Genomic DNA, 23237 nt, shown 5'->3' on the forward strand with positions numbered 1-23237 from the left:
TGGCTGCTCATTTGCCGACATTGACCGAGAAAACCTATTATTATCTAGCAGCATTATTATGTAATCCTACCCTGTGAGCTGCTACAGAAAAAGACGAAACAAAAAACTCTCTCGAAACCACAACGAAAGTGTTAATGACCTCTATGGGTTCGATCAGAGTGCATGGTGAACTCTTTAGGAAACCCATAATTTAGGCTTAAAGCTCACCTTTACATATAAACAATTACCATAAAATTACTTCACATTATTATTGCAGGTAGGGTTTATAATTCTTACTTAATTGATTTTTCTATGACAAAGTTAATAATGTAGCTGCAATAAAACTCATGATGCATGCCTTCCAAAATAGTAATTTACGGTTATTTAATTTATAATATCGTTTTTGTCGCTCTCGTCCCCGCGTGTTTCGTTTTGTCTTAAAAAAATAATTAGAGTGAATGTCGTTATTGTTCACGTAGAGATGAGCAAAATTCAGTATAAAAATGCTTTACAAATTCGTTGGAGTCAGAAAGGGAAAACTGAAGTCCTACAGAATGAAGATCTCAGTACTGTTAGCTGTGTCGTTGGCACTTGCCGTTTCGGCCAAGCCAAGTGGGGTAAAATATTCATGTTTATTGTAGAGGAGCTGTTTTCCACTCCCCTTTCCATTATTTATCAGGTTTTTTTTTAGTTATCATTTCCCTGTCATTTTGTTACCTTTGTGTTGCACACCGGAATATTAATTTTAGATTTTATACTTTCTTTTACTTTGTGTGCGTATGAATATTTGATTATTTTACTTTGCTTCTTTTTAGGTAAAGCGTGCACTCGATCATTTGTTTTAGTATTAATTATTAACAAAATAAGAAACATGTGACATTCTTCACAGGAGTTGTCCTCAAACGAAGAGACTGGTCACCTGTCAGCTTTGATTGAGAATAGAGCATTGCGACTAGGTTCCTCAGATGTATACAGAATCTTTGGAGCCCAGGATCACGACGATGGTAAGAACCTTGTTGTGAAACTTGTGGAAATCACAGATAATAATATTATGTCGATTCGTGTTGTTTTTAGTGATGAACTTATTCGACAGACTCTGAAAGGCAGTGTACACTATTGGTAATTACTCAAAGTAATTATTAGAACCTTAATTGGTAATGTGGAGAGGTTGATAGTATAAAGCATTGTGAGAAACGGCTCCCCCTAAAGTAACGTAGTTTTCGAGAAAGAAGTAATTTCTCGCGAATTTTAGTTCGTGACCTCAGAATCTGAAAGCACACAACTTCGTGTGACAAAAGCGTTTTTTTTTCTTGCATTATTATCTCACAACTTCGACGACCGATTGAGCTTAAATTTTCACAGGTTGTTTATTGTATGCATGTGTTGAGATATATATCAAGAGAAAAGACTGGTATTTTATAATTACCAATAGTGTCCAGTGTCACAACCGAATGACCTCTCGGACACACAAATGACTCGACTTAATCGGTGCATATTCCTGAAATAAAAATCTACCATCATCATCATCATCATCATCACCCCACATCCCCATCATCACCGTCATCGTTCTAATGTCTGCAGAAATTATTTAAAATGTTAATTATCGACTTCTTTTTGCCATTGTTTGTGTTTTTTCTTTAGACATGTACCCATACCCAGACACTCCACGAGATATCAAGATAGCTTATAACACGTTTTTGTTGCCATGTTGTTTACTTAAAGGCAGTGGACACTATTGGTAATTACTCAAAATAATTATCATAACAAAACCTTTCTTGGTTACGAGTAATGGGGAGAGGTTGATAGTATAAAACATTGTGAGAAACAGCTCCCTCTGAAGTGACGTATTTTTTGAGAAAGAAGTAATTTTCCACGAATTTTTCGAGACCTCAAGTTTAGAATTTGAGGTCTCGAAATCAAGCATCAGAAAGCACACAACTTCGTGTGACATGGGTGTTTTTTCTTTAAATATGTTAAGATACACCAACTGTGAAGACTATAGTCTTTGACAATTACCAATAGTGTCCACTATCTTTAATGCAGCACCTGAGTACGAAATTGTCTACCCTAAGATACAAACGGAAGAGGGCGCTGTTGCAATCACCAGCGACGAATCCCCCGCGGATTCTCTCCAGATTACTGTAGATGCCTTCGGAGAAACTCTCCATTTGAACCTACGTCATGATGACGAAGGCGTTGTCACGCGAGAAATGGTGAGAATATCTGAAGAAGGAGAGTTCAAGATCCCACTCCGTACAGATCGTATGTACTCTGGAACGGTCACCTCTGACCCGGAGTCCATTGTCTCAGCAGAAACCAGTCATGGATTGGTAAGTGTTTGTTGACAACCTACCAAAAAAAAAAAAATCTCTTAGTACAATCTGAACAGTACATTTGTATGGATTTGGGTACTTTTTGTAACATTAACTTGAATAACGTTAAACTTAAACCGTTTAAAGATAATGATAGAGGAAAGCCTACGTTAACATTACTTGCTGAGGTGCTGTAGTTTAGAAATGTGTTAAACAGTGTAACGTAAATACGTTTTACATGCCAACATAATTGTGACTCGTTTTACTTAAAAGCTGCAGCACCTCATCAAGTATAAGGGAAACTTTCTACTATCATTATTTTCAAACTGTGCGAGTTTTTACTGTAAATCTGTGTAAAATTATGTCCTACAAAAGGTACCCGGGGGTCGATTTCACAACGAGTTAGGACTAGTCCTAACTTAGGACGAGATATACAAATTGCATGGATAGTCCTAAGTTAGGACGAGTAACTGGTCCTAGCTCGAGATAAGACTAGTCGTAACTCCTTGTGAAATCCACCCCGGACCCTTTGGTAATACCAGAGTAGTGACGAGGTTTTTTCAAACCAGGGCCCAATTTCATGGATTAGCAAAGAATCATGGCTTACGGTACGGAAAAAGCGAATAATGGCGTGCGCTTTATGTCAAGCGTGTTAATTTCACGGGTAAGTGGGGAATTTTGGCTTGTGCACGTGCGTGCTTGTGGGTTCGTAAGACATCGTGGTTGAACAAAGTTACCAATGTGCTACCAAAGTGGTCATGCACTGCAATTTGGTTGCCTTCAAGTTGCCCGTTACCAATTGCTGGGTTCATAATGAACTAACAATGATATTGTACTATTTATTTTTACTCTCTTGTAGACTGCAATCATTTTCTATGAAAAGGGAACGATGGTAGTCCAACCATTGAGCGGGGAAAACGCACTGGAGATGGCAACCTTAGGACTTGGTCATCCTCATGTCGTGTACAAGGGCAATGACGACGATGTTATGTGTGGAACGGGTAAGAAATACAAGACAGCGCACGTCAAAAGCATCATATAAAAACAAAACGGGACCACTTTGGAAACAAAGACAAACACACGCATTCGGATCAAAGTGTTCGAGTAGCTAAGACTTGCACGGTCTTTTATAGATCCCCCAGCCTAATAGCATGAACATTTGACGCCACACTTCGAGGCTCGTGAATATTGCCAGAGATCTGCCGTTGAGACAACGTCCATGTGCTGGCACAATTTAATATAGGCATGTGGCCAATCCACTTTACGCGTCCGCAAAAGTATGGTAACCAGCAAAAGAGGCATTAAAGACATTGGACACTATTAATAATTGTCAAAGACCAGTCTTCTCACTTGGTGTATCTCAACATGCACAAAATAACAAACCTGTGAAAATTTGAGCTTAATTGGTCGTCGAAGTTGGGAGATAACAATGAAAGAAAATACTCTCGTCACACGAAGTTGTGTGCTTTCAGATGCTTGACTTCGAGACCTCAAAATCTATTTCTGAGGTCTCAAAATCAAATTCGTGGAAAATTACTTCTTTCTCGAGAACTCCGTCACTTCAGAGGGAGCCGTTTCTCACAATGTTTGTCCACTGCCTTTAATAGTGTCCACTGCCTTTAAGTCAAAGAGCAACTGGTCCCCTCTCATTGTTCTTTGGTCAACTTTGATATTATAACATGCATATAAACTGAATGCAGCTTGTAGGATGACAGTTATTACATTTTCTTTCTTTCATAGAGGACGAAGATGTTGACGATATCGACGAAGGTGAAGTTGGTTTTGAATCCTACTCGTGTGATGGACAGTCAACTAAATATCTTGAGCTGGCAATGTTCTACGACTTCCAAGCCTGGCAGCAAGCTGGAGACACTTTCCATTCTGAATACTTGGCACTTTTTAATTTGGTGAGGGCATAAATAGTGTTTAGAATCAGCTCATCAACACTTACAGCGTACACTTTTAATCGACTAACGAGCATTGCCTGAATACAAACAGGGTTTGAAGAACAGCGCCCCATGCTCGTGATACATTTTGCCCCCTTTATGAAAACAACAAGTTTGCTGGCGGCAATGAAGAGGTTTTTATGAACATTGAAATGGCTGGATTTACTTTAGAAAAATATATATATTTGTTGGCATGGAAGCATATTACATAACACCCAGGATTTGAAGAATATCGCCCTCTAGTGTCCATACATAACAATATATAACATATTTTTTATCTTTAATTAGAGAGTATTGTTGTTGTTTTTGTTGTTTTTTAAATGCAGGTAAAAGGCGTCTTCCAGAAGCCATCTCTCGTCGGAACGAACTTGGTTCCCAAATTAGTCAATGCCGCTTATTTTGCCGACGAGGTAGGTTAACCACAAGAAGGGCTACTCATTTAGCCAGCCTTAATTTAATTTCAGTTACCCTTTTTTTTTTAAATTAGAAATAAAAAATAATAGTTGATGGATTGGATATCAACAACTGAAGCCGGGGTAACCACAACATGTTCATCCAACATAGACCTTGCCAAAACAAAAGAAAGCGTCATCCATTTCATCCGCTTTAATTGATCTTCAAATTGATAATTTGACGGAATTGTGTTAAAGGTATGTTTTATTTATTTGATTTGTACTAATGTGAAATCTATTGTGTGAACTACACTATTGAAACCTGTGTAAAACTAACCACAAGAACCTTCTACCTTTGAACATACCGCGTTATGAACAGACGGTATTCAAATCAAATGAAAGCATAGGACTGACGTTGAGGGCGGCTAAAGGATACTGCGGCATGGCAAATCCACCCGCGTCTGATCCAACGCACTGGGACAATGCTGCATTTGTTTCTGGGTAAGTCGTTGACACAATTAACACAAACCTAAACTCACATGACATCATTTAACTATGCTAAGGTTATAGATGGGTTGCACATGACGTCATCATTGACCACCATCTTTGATGACACGTGCACGCATGAAGGGCTACCATTATCTGAGAGTAAAGTCCGGTTTATAGTCGGTCGCGCGATGGTCGCGCGACAGAAATCTTGCGCGCAATCCTAAGACTGAGGCCTAAAAACCGTGTCTTTTTATGATCGCGCGTCGAGATTTCCGACGCCCGACCATCGCGCGACCGACTATAAAGGCCGGTTTATAGCCGGTCGCGCGATGGTCGCGCGACGGAAATCTTGCGCGCAATCCTAAGACTGAGGCCTAAAAACCGTGTCTTTTTATGATGGCGCGTCAATATTTCCGACGCCCGGCCATCGCGCGACCGACTATAACTCGACCTTTACTCGGCCTTAACGCTATGTGCAATCCATCTATATACCTTTATAACACCCCTTACCAATATTCTGCCTTTTCATTGGTTTAGAGCGCGTCACATGATATGTCTTAGTTTTGCTAGACGACGGCCGTGTGATAGTGCATCGGTTTGCCGTGCGCTAGTCCGAAAGACTAGCACACGGCGTGCAGTACCCAGACGTCCGTTGCGTGTACGAGGATGATAAATTAATAGTCTGTAACCATTTCGGATTACATGACACTGCATGTAACAGTAAAAGTTTTTCGCAATCTGTATTCGCGTCGTCCGTGGATTGTAGCATTCAGGTCTGTAAAGTCTGAACAGTATTTAGAAATGTTTGGGGTGTTATAAAACAAATATTGGCTGCTTTTACTCGTGCAATGGTTAAAACTATTACTCCCTCTGTGATCCCCGAAACGTTCTATTTTCCCTCGGCTTCGCCTCGGGAAAATAGAACGCTCCGGGGATCACCTCGGGAGTCATAGTTTTAACCATAGCACTCGAAGCAGTCAATATTTGTATAATACATTGATGTCATCCAGCCGCCATCTTAGAAAGAAACCGATGCTGAAACAATGGGAAACGCCAGATTTATATGCGCGGCATTAACGTTATTTACCTGTAACGCAATACATGACTTCCGGAGCGCCCAGTGGGTCCAGTATGTTGTTTGTTTTCAAAGCGTTCAGTGTTTGTTAAACTATCGACAACAGCGCTAGTCCATCGCTTAAAATTTGTGTTTGTTCAAAAGTCCTGCATACACTTTTTTTGTTTTCAATAATATAGATATCCAGTCAAAGGTAAAACTGGACTTGCTACACTTGGGTCGTGCGGTAAGAAGGGCTCCGCGTCCGTCACCATACGTCGGACTCTGACATCAACGGCAGGTACAATGTGTCACGAGATTGGTCATAAGTACGTCACATGTAATCATTTGCATAATATTAATTGCTGAGAGGTGATTAACATTGCATGCCTAACATGACTTGTGTCCTTACCTTGGGGACTTCCGGGAACACTATAGTACCAGGTAAATCCATTGTTCTTGAAAGTGTGAGCATGTTTAGAACTACATAAACAACGAAAGCTTACCGTGTAAGTCTGCTGCCACCTAGCGTTCAAAATTCTCCCATAGTCATGACTCTGTCAGTTTGACCCGTTGATACAAATTCCGGGTCAAACTGGCCCAAAATTAAGTCAAGCCCCCCTGGCTGGGATAATGGAATCCCGGATTTGTTTTTTGGGTTGCATTTGTTGTTCTAATGGCTATAACAAAATACTTATTAAATTATTTATATACACAGCCTGTCGATGAAGCATGACAAACCAGGAATATGCGGTCCTGGTAAATACATAATGTCACCATGGGCGAGTAAAAACAAAGTGTACTGGGATTGGTCCTCATGCAGCAGAGATTACTACTGCGATTTTGTTGGGTAAGACAACTATAATATGCTCCGACACAAGATTAAAGACACTGGACACCTTTGGTAATGGTCACAGACCAGTCTTCCCACTTGGTGTATCTCAACATATCCCAAAAATAACAAACCTGTACAAATTTGAACTCAACTTGTCGTCGAAGTTGTGAAATAATAATTGAAGACAAAAAAAACTTTCAGATGCTTTCAGATACTTGAATTCGAGACATCAAAATCAATGATGAGGTATCGAAATCAAAACCAAATATCTTAGTGAGAAATAACTTCTTTCTCGAAAACGACGATACTTCAGAGGGAGCTGTTTCTCAAAAATGTTTTATACTATCAACATCTCTCCGTTGATCGCTACTAGTAAGTTTTTATACTAACAAATATTTTGAGCAATTACCAATAGTATCCAGTGCCTCATTGATTTGATTGTATTTCTTGATTTGTTGAAAAAATGAACATATCCCATTTCGCCGGGGAAGAGTTACAACAATATTTCAAATAATATACAATTTACTGTTTTTAAATCATGACGGGAAAGTTAGCAAAAGCCTCAATGTTAAATCACAAACGTATTATGTTGAACACTAAATTACTTTAACTTAGCAGACATTACCTGGCTTAGCAATGTATTATACATTTTTTCTAGTAAGAGGTCGCCAAAAATATAATTGTGTCTCCTTCAGATAGCATCATACTAATGTTTTACCAATTATTAAAGAACCAACATTTAACGATCACACGTTAAACACCGACATTTACAATACTTCGGTAAAATAGTTTTATAATGTTTGAATAAATAGTGTGGGGGGAGAACAGAAGAAAATGTGTTGTGCCGTTTTATGTTAACTCTATATTATCAAACAATGACAACCATTAAAGGAGCATTACAGAATTGGTTTTGCTAGCAAACAAGTTGCTGGCAGTGTAAGCACTTTATGTAATCCACCACATGCATAAACTGACACAAGTTCGAGATCGATCGGCCATCTGGGTCACGAGAGAATAGTGAAAAACCGATTCCAAATTTTGCATTGCATCGATGCCAAAACAAAAAATGAATAAAACGCTCACTGAGCGATAAACTCCAAACGCGAGATTAGATTATTTATTTCTCATAAAATATGAAATTTCAGACAGAAATATTTCAAGGGATGTGTTCAACTATCATCATCATTAGACTGTGTAAGGTTTATTTCGTAAATCTGCGATCTTCACGATTTTTGTTTCTTACCAATTATGTAACGTTCCTTTAAACAACGAATGACCGTTTGTCTTTCTTGTGTTTACAGTAGGAAGACGTGCTATGATGATGCTTAGGAAGGAAGAACAGAACTAAACAGCTACGAGAAGATCTTTCCTCTAACCGATTCAAGCTTTTTTAAAGATTTTTGAAAAAAAAAAAAAAAAAAAGTTTCAAGTATACAAAAGAAAAGAAAAACAAGACGATTAAAGCCATTGGACACTTTCTGTACAGAACAAAAATTAAAAGTTCACAGAATTTCAAATAACTTACAAGGTTTACAGAAGGTAGTGGTGAAAGACTTCCCTTGCAATATTATTCAATGAAATGCTTTACTTTTTGAGAAAACATTAAAACAATATCAATTCTCGATATCGAGAATAACGGATTTATTTTAAACACATGTCATGACACGGCGAAACGTGTGGAAACACGGTTGGGTTTTCTCGTAATTTTCTCCCGACTGCGATGACCAATGGGAGACTTTCTGGGGACGATAGAGGGCAGCAGACTTACCGGGTAAATCCATTGTTCTCAGAATTATGCGCATGTTCAGAACTACGTAAACAATGGGAATTACCCGGTATGTCTGCTGCCGCCTAGCGTTGGAAAGTCTCCTATTGAGCCTAAATTTTCACAGGTTTGTTATTTTTATATATAAGTTGTGATACACGAAGTGTGGGCCTTAGGAAAATCCTGTTCACCGATGTTGTGCGATTGCTTTAAGTTTGAGATGATCACATTGGTCAGAACCACATTGCAACAAAATGGGTTTTCAATAATTACTTATAATTATTTCAATTCGTAGTAATCCTGTTAATTGAACACTGCCAACTGTGCAATTTCTTCTTTAATAATACATAAGAAAATAGAATTAAGCAAAAGGACCTGTGCCATAGCTAAGGACCTTAACCATAGCCATGGTTAAAGGCAGTGGACACTGTTGGAAATTGTCACAGTTGCCTTCACATTTGGTGTATCTCAACATATGCATAAAATAACTAACCTGTGAAAATTTGAGCTCAATCGGTCATCAAAGTTGCGAGATAATAATGAAAGAAGAAAACACCCTAGTCACACGAAGTTGTGTGCGTTTAAATGGTTGATTTCGAGACCTCAAGTTCTAAACTTGAGGTCTCGAAATCAAATTAGTGGAAAATTACTCCTATCTCGAAAACTACTCCACTTCAGAGGGAGCCGTTTCTCACAATGTTTTATACTGCCAACCTCTCCCCATTATTCTTTACCAAATGAGGTTTAATGCTAATAATTATTTTGAGTAATTACCAATAGTGTCCACTGCCTTTAAACACAAAAATAACGGCCTAACGTTTCGACCCTAGCAGAGTCTTTCTCAAAGGCTATTAATAATATCACAAAACAAAAAGGTAAAAGCTGAAAAGGGGGGGGGGGGGTCAAATCAATAACGGAAACAAAGTAAAGGTGCGGGGGCGAGGCGGAGAATTGATGACATTCACGGTTCAATGCTAGTGCAATGTTCAGTACGTATTACGGGAATACATTAGAAACTTCTATAGAAAAAGCAAAAGCCTCGCCATACTTTAACAACTGGCAAGGTATAGGAATTAGTTGTTTCAATTAACCAAATCAGAATTGTTAATTGTTTTGAAAAGAAATAAACTGCAGAATGAAAAATATAAAACGACAATATTGTGTTTTTAATACTTGATGCAGATATCTTATTATGGAAGAGGGCGCTGTTGCAATCACCAGCGGCGAATCTTCCGCAGATTCTCTCCAGGTGACTGTATAGATGCCTTTGAAGAAACTCTTCATTTGAACCTACGTCAATTATGACGGCATGGCTAGTATATGTGTTACTTACAATATCTCAAGTTAAAGAATTTAGAACAGTTTTCACCCTTCGAAAGGAAACGTTGACTTGCCGATAGAGCCTGTAAATGAGTATTAACAAAATCAGAGCATTGTTATTATTTTGTATTTTTTTTTCAAATTCGATGATATGCTGGCACTCATACTGGATGGACCACATAGCTGGGTTGCGCACAAGAGTCTGATGGTGTATTGTGAATTATGCTAAAGGTGGTAAACACTGCAGGTCCCAATACCTGTGAATACAGAGAGCGGCAGACAACGGATCATCTCCTTACCAGCCCCTACTTCCATCACCAACTACTACTGGTGACCTCACCAAGGCTACTGACACTATTGGTAATTACTCAAAACAATTATTCGATGTACTCAAGAGGACATGGAATAATATCAATAATAATATCGAAATCTTATTAGACAGGGTACTTAAATAATTATCAGCATAAAACTTTATTTGGTAACAAGCAATGGAGAGGTGTTGGTAGTACAAAACATTGTGAGAAACGGCTCCCTCTGAAGTAACGTAGTGTTTGAGAAAGAAGTAATTTCTCACTTAAATATTTGAATTGAAATCGAGACCTCAGCTAAAGTTAAGCAAGGTACCCCAGTTAAATTGATGTCGTGTGAATGACACTTGTATCAATGTCTTATTCAATAGTCTGACTGGTGCTGTTCTTTCCAATCCCGCGTTTCATCAGACAAAGTCGAGTACTGCTAACGGCCCTTTTCATATTCTTCTTCTGAGAGCGCCAGACACCGACATACACGATGCAAATACTCGCCATACTGAGGAACATGTAGAGCATGACCCCAAGCTTGTAAGCATATTCGGTGAAAAAGGTCTGCTGCATTAGTGGAAGACCTACGTGCGAAGGAGTAACATCACCAAAGCCAATGGTCGTCAGTGAAACCACGTTGAAATATTGCGCCGTCTGAAAGGACCAGTTCTCCGTTTGCATAAAAATGGCTGCGGGAATTATTATGAGGAAAGCCCACATGGTGGCAATGATTGCAAATGAACCAATGATACCTCGCCATCGCTTTGACTTGATACGCGCTACACCCTTTCCGAACAGATTGGAGCATTTCAAAAACAGGAAGTGGAATGTGTCGCCAATAACAGATAGCATGTATCCCTCCAGAGGAATTCCAATTATTGCATAACAAATGCAAAACATTTGACCTCCAAATGACCTAGGTGTAATCCAACCGAATCCTGTTGGGAAAGTAAAAAAGAAAGAAACAACAATTTTATTTCGTCGCAGAATAGACGGGCGTTCTTTGGTCAAGCGGCCAGGGAAGTAGACTCAAGCTCTATAATTAATACAGAATGTTCTTTCAAATCCTTGCGATGTCAGTCACGACACTTTCATCCTTGAGCAAGGTTTACTTTATCACAGTTGCTTCTCTCCACACAGGAGTCACAGTAGTACAATATGGTTAACGATGAGAATAAGCAGCTCAATTGTTGCTAATAATGTTCGTTGAGAATCTGTGACACAGTCTGAACCGGGCTTTATCAAAGCCCCATAAATATGATTTCCTTAAAGACACTGGATACTATTGTTAATTGTCAGAGACCAGTCTTCTCACTTTGTGTATCTCAACATATGCATAAAAAGACAAACCTGTGAAAATTTGAGCTCAATCGGTCGTCGAAGTAGGGAGATATAAATGAAAGAAAAAACACCCTTGTCACACCATGGTCACACGAAGTTTTGTGCTTTTAGATGGCTGATTTCGAGACTTCAAATTCTATTAAAATCTGAGGTCTCGAAATCAAATTCATGGAAAATTACTTTCTCACAATGTTTTATACTATCAACCTCTCCCCGTAATCAAGAAAGGTTTTATGATGATAATTATGTTGAGTAATTACCAATAGTGTCTACTGCCTCAAAGTGAGAAGATAATACAAAAATAAAACTTACCCATTGTGGTCACTATCGTAAAACAAAGGACGACAGCATTTTGCAAGGACCATACCTGCATCATCTCAGCCGGGTGACCACCAAAAGTAATATCTGCATGGTTTAGCCTGGCTATCTCTAGGTCTTTTAGCATTCGTTTCGTCGCATTGATATCTATGCCACACTCGCTGTTGTTTGCCAGAAACTTCTTTACAAAGTCGAACAATTCTGCTTGCGCTCTCGTTGACTCTCCTTGCTCCAAGTACATAAATACAACACCGCCAATTACAATGTACAGGCAAAGTATCACAGATAAAATAGATATTTTCGTCCAAGCTTTCATGCTGAAGTACCCAATACGTCCAGATTTGAAGTGTACCGTAAGGTCTGTTATTAAAAACAGTTTCAAAATCAGCCAGCTGTGATATCTTGCTAAATCACCTCATGTACAGACTAGAATTTGTTATACCTAAACAGCTGGTTGAATATTTAAATTACCCGCAAGCAACAAAACGATTGTGCTTTGCTCCCAAGGCTTCTGTTACAGGTTATTAATTACAAGGTCAATTATTATTATTATTATTTTCTCTTTTTGGGGATGAACGGAGAAGAAATTACACAAACACAATAAAAAATAGCTGTACTGATAAAACGCCCGTTTCCCAAAATATGCAAAGCGCCGCTCCGCATGCAAGGTGAGTGTGATGAAATTTGAATTATGAAACCCAATCCTAAGCACCATGTTGTGGTTTACAAGGTGATGTTGTCGATAAGTGTACAGGGTTCTTTTACATGCGTTACACAACACACGGGACCAACGGCTTTACGCCCCATCCGAAGGACGAGGCAATAAGGACTCAAGCGTCACGGGCGGAGGATTCGAACCATCACTCAGAAAGACGACGAAACTCTACGCAATTGCGTATGTCCACTTGCGCAACGATTATGGCGTAAGTTGCGCCATAAACGTTGCGCAAGTGGACTTACGCAGTTGCGTACAGTTTCGTGAAATCGGCTGCAGTCCGGAATTTCAATGCTCATAACCGCACAGCAACGACACAAAACAGTGCTTAGAGTTTAAACACATAAGTTGTATACCCACCTTGTAAACATGTTTTAATTACGAACATGTTTATCATTTTGACACCTGCTTAGATGGTTTTTAGGATTCAAACACAACAAGAAATCAAGTTTAGGGATAAACATGAGGAAAAAGTGGGTCACAAAACTTATGCATAGAAGGTGTGTTAAAAACCTAAACACTGTTTATAGAGTGCAGTGTTTGGAAGTGTGGTCACTTGATTCACAAGCCGGTTTTATAACCAGGGGAAAACAAATGCAAGGAGATTATGCCTTCAAATTAAAATTGTTCACATGAATATTGTTTTTACCCAAAATATCAGAGCTGCCAATAGACTGTGCAAGTCTCGCGCAGATTTGAACTTCCGGGACCATTGTGGTCCCAACCTGATGGAGTTTTACGTTGGGGAGATTTTGTTTCGTCCATTACTTTAGTTTAATATAGTTTATGACCATAAAAATGACATATGTTGTTAAAAATGTAATACTAATTAACAACATATATAAAAGTAAAATTAAAGTCAACATAATAACGAAGAAAAACCGATATTTAAACTTGACCTCAGGTCAGGTTACTTGTAAAAAATTAAGAATTTGTGCCCATCTCCGATCACGAAACTTACACAGACGCTTGTTTTGGCCGCGCGGGGTGGAAAGCCTTTTCATTAGTCGCTTAGGCGTCGGCTTCCTCTTTAAAATGTGTCACGCGTTTATCTAACGCCCTTCTTGCGACTATCGTGCGTCCGCGTATAAACCAGCTTTCAGTAGTTTCACATTCGGGCGTAGATTTACAAAAGGGGTTTCAAAACATTTAAGATCAAACAAACATCCTTGTCCCAGAGTTTTACTTTTGTCTATATATAGACTTTAACCGATAATTGTGTATTCGTTTAAAAAGCTAAAACTAATTTAAACAAGCTCTAATGGGTTTTTTTTGTTGTTCAGATTCGGCATTAAGACAAAATTAAAGCAAAGATTTGATTCATAAACAAATTAAGTTATTCAGTTGTCGTGTTTTCTCGCTCCGGTGCGCGCGAGACTTGCACAGTCTATATTGTACACGTATATCTGGTGCGTCATTTTTTTTTTATGAAATTCTTTAAAGTGTGGGCTCCAATATTTTTTTATAGGGACCACCTACTCCTGGGGCTGAAACAGGGTTACCCCCTTTACAGTCCATACTGGTGAAGGCTTGGGTATCATCAATCCGAAGCCTGGCATGTAACAGTGAGCACTACCTTCCCATTTATCGCGTGGAACCTTGCGCCACTCTATTCAGACTAATATCAAACATAAAACCCAGACACAAGAATGGAACACAGTGACACCAAATTAGAAATTATGAAGAAACTACAATTTAATAGAAGTACCCAACAATAATTTTGCAAGGGACATTTTGAGAATAACCCATAGCTTGATTAAATCCCAATAAATTATACTTTAAAGTTACTCACAATGCTTTTGGCTTCGACACCAATTATCCTTGGGTCCGAGATTCCCGGGAGGATTTGCGTTGCTGATGGGCCTTATAAAACATACGACGGACCCCTACCCGTGCTAGACAGGTCGACACGACACAGCCTCAGCGCTGGCTATATAACTGTCCGCTGGTTCACACCCAAACAGTACCCTTCTCAGCACCAAGCAACGCAAATCTCAACCACATATAATCATATTCCTTTGGTTTTATAGTGCGCTCTACGAAACCCATTACAAACACTTAATATTCCTGACGGGACATTCCAACCATAGTGACTCAAACAATCAAACAATATTATTGCCCATCCCATGTTATGCCTATATAAACCATGCACATTAGAAACAATGGACACTATTGGTAATTGTCAAAAACTAGCCTTCACAGTTGGTGTATCTCATCATATGCATAAAATAGCAAACCTGTGAAAGTTTGAGCTCAATCGGTCGTCGAAGTTGTGAGAGATAAAAATGAAGAAAAAAAACCTTGTCCACACGAAATTATGTGCTTTCAGATGCTTGATTTTGAGACCTCAAATTAATTCTATCTGAGATCTCGAATTCAAATTCGATGAAAATTACTTCTTTCTCGAAAACTACATTACTTCAGAGCAAGACGTTTTTCACAATGTTTTATACTATCAACCTCTCCCCATTACTCGTTACCAAGTGAGGTTTTATGCTGATAACTATTTTGAGTAATTACCAATAGTGTCCACTGCATTTAAGTACCCTGTCTGGTAGATACGTGCGCTATATTAAAAGACTTCGATATTATTATTAAAACTATTCGATGTCCTCTTCAATATTCTGACTGATGCTATTCTTTCCAATCCCACGTTTCATCAGACGAAGTCGAGTACTGCTAATGGCCCTCTTCATATTTTTCTTCTGAGAGCGCCAGACACCGACGCAAACAATGGAAATAATCGCCATACCAAGGAACATGTAGAGCATGAGACCAAGCCTGTACGCCCATTCATTGAAGACGGTATGATACATAAACGGAAGAGCAGCGTGCGAAGGAGCAACATCACCGAACCCCAAGGTGCTGAGTGAAACCACGTTGAAATATTGCGCCGTCATGAAAGACCAGTTCTCCGTTTGCATGAAAATGGCTGCGGGGATAACAATGAGGATGGCCCACATGGTGGTAATAATTGCTGCTGTACCGAAGAAACTTCGCCGTCGCTTCGATTTGATACACGCAACACCTTTTTTGAAAAGATTGGAACATTTCAACCAGAAGACGTGGAATGTGTCGCCGATAACAGAGAGCATGTATCCCTGCAGAATGATTCCAATGATGGCATAAAATATGCAAAACATTTGGCCTGCCTTTGTCTTCGGGGTGATCCATCCGAATCCTAAAAGAACAAAATATTAAAAACAAAGTATTCACTTCAGTTATGCATAAAGTGTATAAGCTGGGCCCAATTTCATAGAGCTGATATGTACACAAAATTGCTTAGCATGAAATTTCTTCCTTGATAAAATCAGGATTAGCAACCAAATTTCTGTTAGTTGCATATTGCTTGTTACTGGCATTCGGCTGATGTTTGCTTATCCTTAAAATCAGGTGGAAATTTGGTTGGTAATCCTGTTTTTATCAAGGAAGAAATTTCCCGCTTAGCATTTTGTTTGTGCTTAGCAGCTCTTTGAAATTGGGCCCAGGTCTGCACTGGTTTCTTATAATTGTATAATGGTAGTTGTATTGCTATATTATTGTTGTGGTCATGAAATTAAGGATGTTTAGAAGGCCAACAAAGGCAATAAAACTTTGAAGTCTGGGGAAAGTTGTGGGCGAGTGTGCCTGTAACGAACCATGAGAAAAACCTCTTTCGTAATGTGTGCTGTGTTCTTTGACGAGCAGTAACTACACGGGAATAAACATTTATTATGTTCAAAGACTTAAGCATCCTGACCTTCCAAGATAGGGTTCGAACAGTCCCCTAGAAATAGTATTTTGATACCTGGACTTAATATTTCGTCCCCTCGAAATTGTATTTCTTTACCACGAGATAAATTTGTTCGTCTCCGTAATAATCGACTTTTATATAGCGCTTTATACGGCCCGACAAAGAGCTTCTGCCATTGTTACCCCTGGTCACAGGGTCATATTCATTCCCTTAAAGGGAAGGTACACGGTTGATAATTACTCGAAACAAATATCAACTTAAAAACTGACTTGGTAACGAGCATTTGAGAGTTGTTGATAGTGTAAAACATTGTGAGAAACGACTCCCTCTGAAGTAACGTAGTTTTGGAGAAAGAGGTAATTTCTCACTAAAATAATACTAGCTAGAAGTCTTTTATTCCAAGAAAACACACAAATTCGTCCAACAAGGGTGTTTTTTTTTCTTTCATCATTTTCTCGCAACTCCGATGACCAATTGAGCCACAATTTTCACAGGCTTGTTATTTTTTGCTTATGATGAGATACACCAAGTGAGAACACTGGTCTTTGACAATAATGAGCAATCGTGTACAGTGCCGTTAAACCATCTCAGCCGACTGGGGGTATACAGCCTGTGCTGTGCGCGTTCCATCTCTGCCCTCACAGGTACTTGTGGTTAAAGTCATTGGACACTTTCGGTAAACAGTATTGTCCAAAGGCCCACACTTCGTGTATCACAACTTATATGTAAAATAACAAACCTTGTGAAAATTTATGCTCAATCGGTTATCGGAGTCGGATGAAAATAATGGGAGAACCCACCTTTGTTTCCGCACGTTTCGCCGTGTCATGACATGTGTTTACTATAATCTGTAATTCTCGTTGTCGAGAATTGATAATTGTTTTAATGTTTTCTCAAAAAGTAAAGCATTTCATGGAATAATATTTCAAGAGAAGTCTTTACGAGTTGGTCTTTTTAAAGCATTTGAAACCGTTTGTTATGAAACACATTATGGTTAGGAAAGATATTTTAAAAGTAGAATATAATAATCCACACAAGTATCACTCGAAATTGCATGGTTTTCCTTATACGTCGCGAACTAACACGGTCGGCCATTTATGGGAGTAAAAATGTTGACTCCCATAAATGGCCGACCGGGTTTCTTCGCGACGTATAAGGAAAACCGTGCAATTTCGAGTGATACTTGTGTGGATTATTATATTCTACTTTTAAATTATCTATCTAAAACCATTTGCAATAATGAACGGTTTCAAACACTTTTCAAAGACCAACTCGACCGATCCAAGGCAACGTGTTCCTTTAAGTGTCTCGCTCAAGGACACAGCTGTCACGACCGGGATTCGAACCCATATCCCGATGACCTTAACGACCAGAACTTGAGTCCGATGCTATAATCCGCTCGGCCACAAAACTCCCATGAGTTAGAGACAAAAAGTGAAACAACATTTTTGTATTTACCTTTTTACTGGAAAATACTTGAAAGAAATTCAACTCACCCATTGTGGTGACTATTGTGAAACAAAGCACAACAGCGTTTTGCAAGGACCAAACCTCCTTCGCGACACCCGCAGGGCTACCGTACACAATAGATGACACTCTGTCTGTCGTGGCAGTTTCTATTTCTTGAATCAGTTGCCTGGTCGCGTCAATATTTAAGCCACACTCGCTGTTGTTCGCTAAAAAGTTCTGGACAAAGTCAATAAATTGTACTTGTGCCTCCCGTGACTGTTCTTCTTCCAAGTGTATGAATAAAACCCCGCCAAGAACAATGTACAAGCAAAGGGTAACAGTTAAAATGGATATCTTCTTCCAGGCCTTCATGTTGAGAAAAAAAGCAATTTCTGAGGAGATCTAAATCCAGATTTGAAAAGCAATTTCTGAGGAGATCTAAATCCAGATTTGAAAAACAATATCTGAGGAGATCTAAATCCAGATTTGAAAAGCAATATCTGAGGAGATCTAAATCCAGATTTGAAAAGCAATATCTGAGGAGATCTAAATCCAGATTTGAAAAGCAAAACCAATGCTTTAATAAGTCTTGTTTTGCAGAACACTTCACGTAAGAAAACAAATGACGGGGACTCCATACAGGGAAGTAAAAAATTAAGAACTGGATATACGGGCAGGCCACCTTGAAGGCGTCCTGACAACAGGTGGACACCTTGTATGACAGCATGGACCCCAAGAAAAACCGACGAGGCGAAGAGGCAGCAGACCAATACGGCGTTGGATGGACGACATCAGAGAATGTGGACACGTTGTATTAAAGGCTGCGACAGGCAGAAGAAAGATCAAGGTGGAATGGTGTTGACGAGGCCTTCCTCTTGATTGACATAGGCTGGCTAGATGTACTGCACGACACTTGGGCCTACTGTTTGACAAACACTATAATATTATGTACAAAGAAAACAAATACAGTTGCTTTTTGTACCAGTAGATTTTACATAATTATCATTGTACCGTTACTTTATTCAAATGACCCCCACCTGGATAAACGGTTTTGTTGTGTCTCCAGGGTTCCTGTTTGCGGTTAACCGGGGCCAAATTTCATGACTCTGCTTACCGTAAGCACATAATCGGCGCTTACGGAAGCAGGGAATTCTGTGCTTACGGCGAGCGTATTTCATGGTTTAGCGGCGAATTTTGGCTTCTGCGCGTGTGTACTCCACGTTACTAGATATTCTATGATTACAAGGCTAGCACAGAAGCTCGGCGCTTGCACGTAAGCGGGGTAATCGTGATCGTAAGCTAGGAATTCGGCGGTAAGCAGAGCCATAAAATTGGGCCCAGTTGTGCAACACATGTGAAAGAACCCAGTGCTTTCCTTTCTTGTATACCTTATTGAGACCAAGGACAAAACAAAAAAGGGAAAATAAAAGGACTCCATGGGGAAATTCTAAAGACCTGGGTGCTTCACATGGAATTTTGTGTACAAAGCTTATGGGAAGATCTACAGTACAAGGGACGATGGAAAGAACAAAAGATGTCTCCACAGGGTTGCACAAGAAGGGAATGTGTGTCCTTATCGAAAAGAGAAGGGATTCGCCCCGGTGTTCCTGGCTGTGGCTGCTGTATGCGCCGTAGCACCTTGTAAACCTTAATAATGTTGTGTGCCCTGCCCGGGATTTGAATCGAGGACCTCCGGCTCTTAAGACAAACGTTCTACCACTGGACCAACTCGATCAGTTGAACAATCCTACTGATAAAATTTTCTGTCGCCCATCAATTTTTGTAAATCTAAGTGTTACGAAGTCGAAAATCCAACAACTTCACAGAAATTAAAGGGAACAACGCACTTGAATTAATGTGAATGGGAGTCAAGGTTTGGAACAACAAAATATAACATACTCAGCGCTTCAAAATAAATGAGCATAACTGAGAAGTGGAATTACTTACACACAATAAAAAAAATTTGTAAAATGAAAATAAATGAACACAATGAAGAGAAATTAAATACAATTAAAATAGGGGGTGGTGGTAACGGAACGCGTGAAATAGGGGAGTAGTTACCTCCGTTGAAACTCTCAGTTGGGGTTTGAAGTCTCGTTACTGCCATGGCCCGGTCGTGGACGGATCCGCGAGGTGTTCTACTGGGTTGTCACTCGTCGGTGTACCGGCAAGGACTCGGAACGGTCAGCAGGAGATGTTAGAAGTCACCGGGCTACGGCCTCACTGCTGCTAGCCCGGTCGTCGACGCTCAAACACCTGCAAGGACCTAGTCTTGGTTCAAGACTCTCCTGGATTTGTCACAAGAGGGCGCGCTATCACCCCAACGCGCTATCAACCACGAACCGCTATCACCCGAGAACCGCTCTCGGGTGATAGCGGTTCGTGGTTGATAGCGCGTTGGGGTGATAGCGCGCCCTCTTGTGACAAATCCAGGAGAGTCTTGAACCAAGACTAGCAAGGACCCAGCACAGTCAGCCAGATGTTAGAAGTCATCGGGGCCACGCCTCATGGCTGCTATCCCGGCAGTTGGAGTTCTCATCCGTACGTCTCTGGAAACCAAAACTTAGAATCTGCCAAGTCGCGAGTAGGCTATTGTCCGTCATTTTAAACACCGATTTCGTGTTGAATTCCAATGTTCTGCGGTTGGGTACAATGGGTCATCAAGACGAGAATCGTGACCACCGATTAACATGATGTGACTTACGTAAGGTTGCATAAACAACTATAAATCCAAATTCTTAACACTCAGTTGTAACAAAAACTTTAAAGGCCCCGCCACGGATTTGAACCAGGGACATCCGACTCCGGAGGCAAACGGTTCTACCACTAGACCAACTCGACTAGTTGAAACGTCATGAAAAAACCTACTGATAAATTTCCGTCACCCATCGATTTTTGTAAATCCAAGTCGAAACAAAAACTTTATAGACCCCTCCCGGAATTTGAACCAGGGACATCCGACTCCGGAGACAAATGATTCTTAAATCATGATTCTTAAATGATTCTTAAAAAATACTACTGATATATTCCCGTCGCCCATCATTTTTTTTCAAATTTAAGTCGTAACAAAAACTGTGCTTGCCCTGGCCAGGATTTGAACCAGTAACCTCCGACTCCGGAGGCGAAACAGTTGAAAAAATCCTGGTGATAAATGACCGTCACCCATAAATTTTTGTGAATCTAAGTCGTAACAATAAAGTTGACACCCCGGCAAGTTTTTGAACCAAGGACATCCGACTCCGGAGGCAAACGATTCTACCACTAGACCAATTCGATCAAGTGAAAAATCCTGGAAAAATCCAACTGATAATTTTACGTCGCCCATAGTTTTTTTTTGTTACGTCGTAACAAAAACTTTGTAGACCCCTCCCGGAAATTGAACAAGGGACATCCGACTCCGGAGGCAAACGGTTCTACCGCTAAACCAACTCGATCAGTTGAAAAATCATGAACAAAAATTCTGATGAATTTCCGTCACCCATCGTTTTTTTTTTAAAACTAAGTCTTAATATAAACTTTTTAGACCCCTCCCGGAATTTGCACCAGGGACCCGACTCCGGAGGCAAACGGTTCTACCACTAGAGCAACTCGATCAGTTGAAAAATCATGAAAAAAACCTACTGGTAAATTTCCGTCACCCTTCGATTTTAATTTAATCTAAGTCGTAACAAAGACTGTTCAGACACCTCCGGAGTTTGAACAACAGACATCCGACTCCGGAGGCAAACGGTTCTACCACTAGACCAACTCGATCAGTTGAAAAATCATGAAAACAACCTATTGATAAATTTCCGTCACCCACCGATTTTTTTTTTAACTCTAACTTGTAACAGAAAACTTTGTAGACCCCTCCCGGAAATTGAACCAGGGACAAACGGTTCTACCACTAGATCAACTCGATCAGTTGAAAAATCAAGTAAAAAAACTACTAATAAACTTCTGTCCCCCAACAATTTTTTTAAATTTAAGTCGAAACAAAAAACTTTGTAGACCCCTCCCGGAATTTGAACCAGAGACATCCGACTCGGGAGGCAAACGGTTCTACCACTAGACCAACTCGATCAGTTGAAAAATCATGACAAAAACCTACTGATAAATTTCCGTCCCCCAACGATTTTTTTTAAATATAAGTCGAAACAAAAAACTTTGTAGACCCCTGTCGGAATTTGAACCAGGGACATCCGACTCGGGAGGCAAACGGTTCTACCACTAGACCAACTCGATCAGTTGAAAAATCATGACAAAAACCTACTGGTAAATTTCCGTCACCCATCGCTTTTTTTTAAATCGAAGTTTTAACAAAAACTTTGTACACCCCTCCCGGAATTTGAACCAGGGACATCCGACTCCGGAGGCAAACGATTCTACCACTAGACGAACTCGATCAGTTAAAAAATAATGAAAAAAACTACGGATAAATTTTCGTCACCCATCAATATTTTTAAATCTAAGTTGTAGACCCCTCCCGGAATTTGAACCAGGGACATCCGACTCCGGAGGCAAACGGTTCTACCACTAGACAAACTTGATCAGTTTGAAAATCATGAAAAAAAAAACTACTGATAAATTTCCGTCACTCATCGATGTTGTTTAAATCTAAGTCGTAACAGAAAACTTTGTAGACCCCTCCCGGAATTTGTACCAGGGACATCCGACTCGGGAGGCAAACGGTTCTACCACTAGACCAACTTGATCAGTTTGAAAATCATGAAAAAAAAACTACTGATACATTTCCGTCACCCATCGATGTTGTTTAAATCTAAGTCGTAACAGAAAACTTTGTACACCCCTCCCGGAATTTGAACCAGGGACATCCGACTTCGGAGGCAAATGGTTCTACCACTAGACCAACCCCACACAGCATACCGCCGTCGGGCTGACATTAAAAAGGGTCAATTTAGGTCGCCGTCGGTGCCTGGCGTTTGTGTGACGTCATATTTTGGTCAACCTATGACGTTCAGGTTGGTGTTTAAGTTTTGACGTCAGAAAGACGTCAAACTGTTGTCAAATTGAGACGTCAGTGAGGTGTGAAACTATTGACGTCATTTAGACGTCGTTATTTGGTCATGTTTAGATGTTATTTTGGAGTCAATCGCGGACGTTTAAATAACGTCATATTAAGGTCAACCTGCGATGTCATTTTGGAGTCAAATTATTGACATCAGTAAGACGTCATTTAGTGGTAAATTTTTGACATCAGTTTAGCGTCGAAATATTGTAGTTAGTTAGACGTCACATTTTGGTCATGTTTAGATGTTATTTTGGAGTCAAACGCGGACATTAAAATAAC

The 23237-nt window shown here is 39.8% G+C and overlaps 3 protein-coding genes across 3 annotated transcripts; 1 reads left to right on the plus strand and 2 right to left on the minus strand.

The window, feature by feature from the left end:
• Nucleotides 1-2188: 2188 nt before the first annotated feature.
• On the plus strand, nucleotides 2189-8393 carry LOC117301289 (snake venom metalloproteinase neuwiedase-like). The gene is made up of 8 exons (XM_033785177.1): nucleotides 2189-2309; nucleotides 3151-3292; nucleotides 4032-4198; nucleotides 4564-4647; nucleotides 5009-5130; nucleotides 6373-6501; nucleotides 6891-7022; nucleotides 8309-8393. Exons 1-8 carry the CDS (start codon nucleotides 2190-2192, stop codon nucleotides 8334-8336), a joined length of 924 nt encoding a protein of 307 aa, XP_033641068.1. The 5' UTR covers nucleotide 2189; the 3' UTR covers nucleotides 8337-8393.
• A 2367-nt stretch (nucleotides 8394-10760) lies between these two features.
• LOC117301728 (potassium channel subfamily K member 2-like) lies at nucleotides 10761-12366 on the minus strand. Its single transcript, XM_033785755.1, has 2 exons — nucleotides 12045-12366; nucleotides 10761-11329 (listed from the first exon to the last, which is right to left on the minus strand). Exons 1-2 carry the CDS (start codon nucleotides 12364-12366, stop codon nucleotides 10761-10763), a joined length of 891 nt encoding a protein of 296 aa, XP_033641646.1.
• Nucleotides 12367-15365: 2999 nt separating this feature from the next.
• LOC117301729 (potassium channel subfamily K member 2-like) lies at nucleotides 15366-18319 on the minus strand. Its single transcript, XM_033785756.1, has 2 exons — nucleotides 17995-18319; nucleotides 15366-15946 (listed from the first exon to the last, which is right to left on the minus strand). Exons 1-2 carry the CDS (start codon nucleotides 18317-18319, stop codon nucleotides 15366-15368), a joined length of 906 nt encoding a protein of 301 aa, XP_033641647.1.
• Nucleotides 18320-23237: the final 4918 nt, after the last annotated feature.

The sequence above is a fragment of the Asterias rubens genome, chromosome 17 (assembly GCF_902459465.1).
Source record: "Asterias rubens chromosome 17, eAstRub1.3, whole genome shotgun sequence".
In the NCBI taxonomy this organism is placed as follows: domain Eukaryota; kingdom Metazoa; phylum Echinodermata; class Asteroidea; order Forcipulatida; family Asteriidae; genus Asterias; species Asterias rubens.

Coding starts and splice junctions, on each gene's coding strand:
- LOC117301289 (XM_033785177.1), top strand. CDS start 2,190: ATGGTGAGAATATCTGAAGAAGGAGAGTTCAAGATCCCACTCCGTACA. Junction 2,310..3,150: donor CAGAAACCAGTCATGGATTG/GTAAGTGTTTGT, acceptor ACTCTCTTGTAG/ACTGCAATCATTTTCTATGA. Junction 4,648..5,008: donor CCGCTTATTTTGCCGACGAG/GTAGGTTAACCA, acceptor CGTTATGAACAG/ACGGTATTCAAATCAAATGA.
- LOC117301729 (XM_033785756.1), bottom strand. CDS start 18,319: ATGAAGGCCTGGAAGAAGATATCCATTTTAACTGTTACCCTTTGCTTG. Junction 15,947..17,994: donor CACAATAGTCACCACAATGG/GTGAGTTGAATT, acceptor TTGTTCTTTTAG/GATTCGGATGGATCACCCCG.
- LOC117301728 (XM_033785755.1), bottom strand. CDS start 12,366: ATGAAAGCTTGGACGAAAATATCTATTTTATCTGTGATACTTTGCCTG. Junction 11,330..12,044: donor TACGATAGTGACCACAATGG/GTAAGTTTTATT, acceptor CTTTCCCAACAG/GATTCGGTTGGATTACACCT.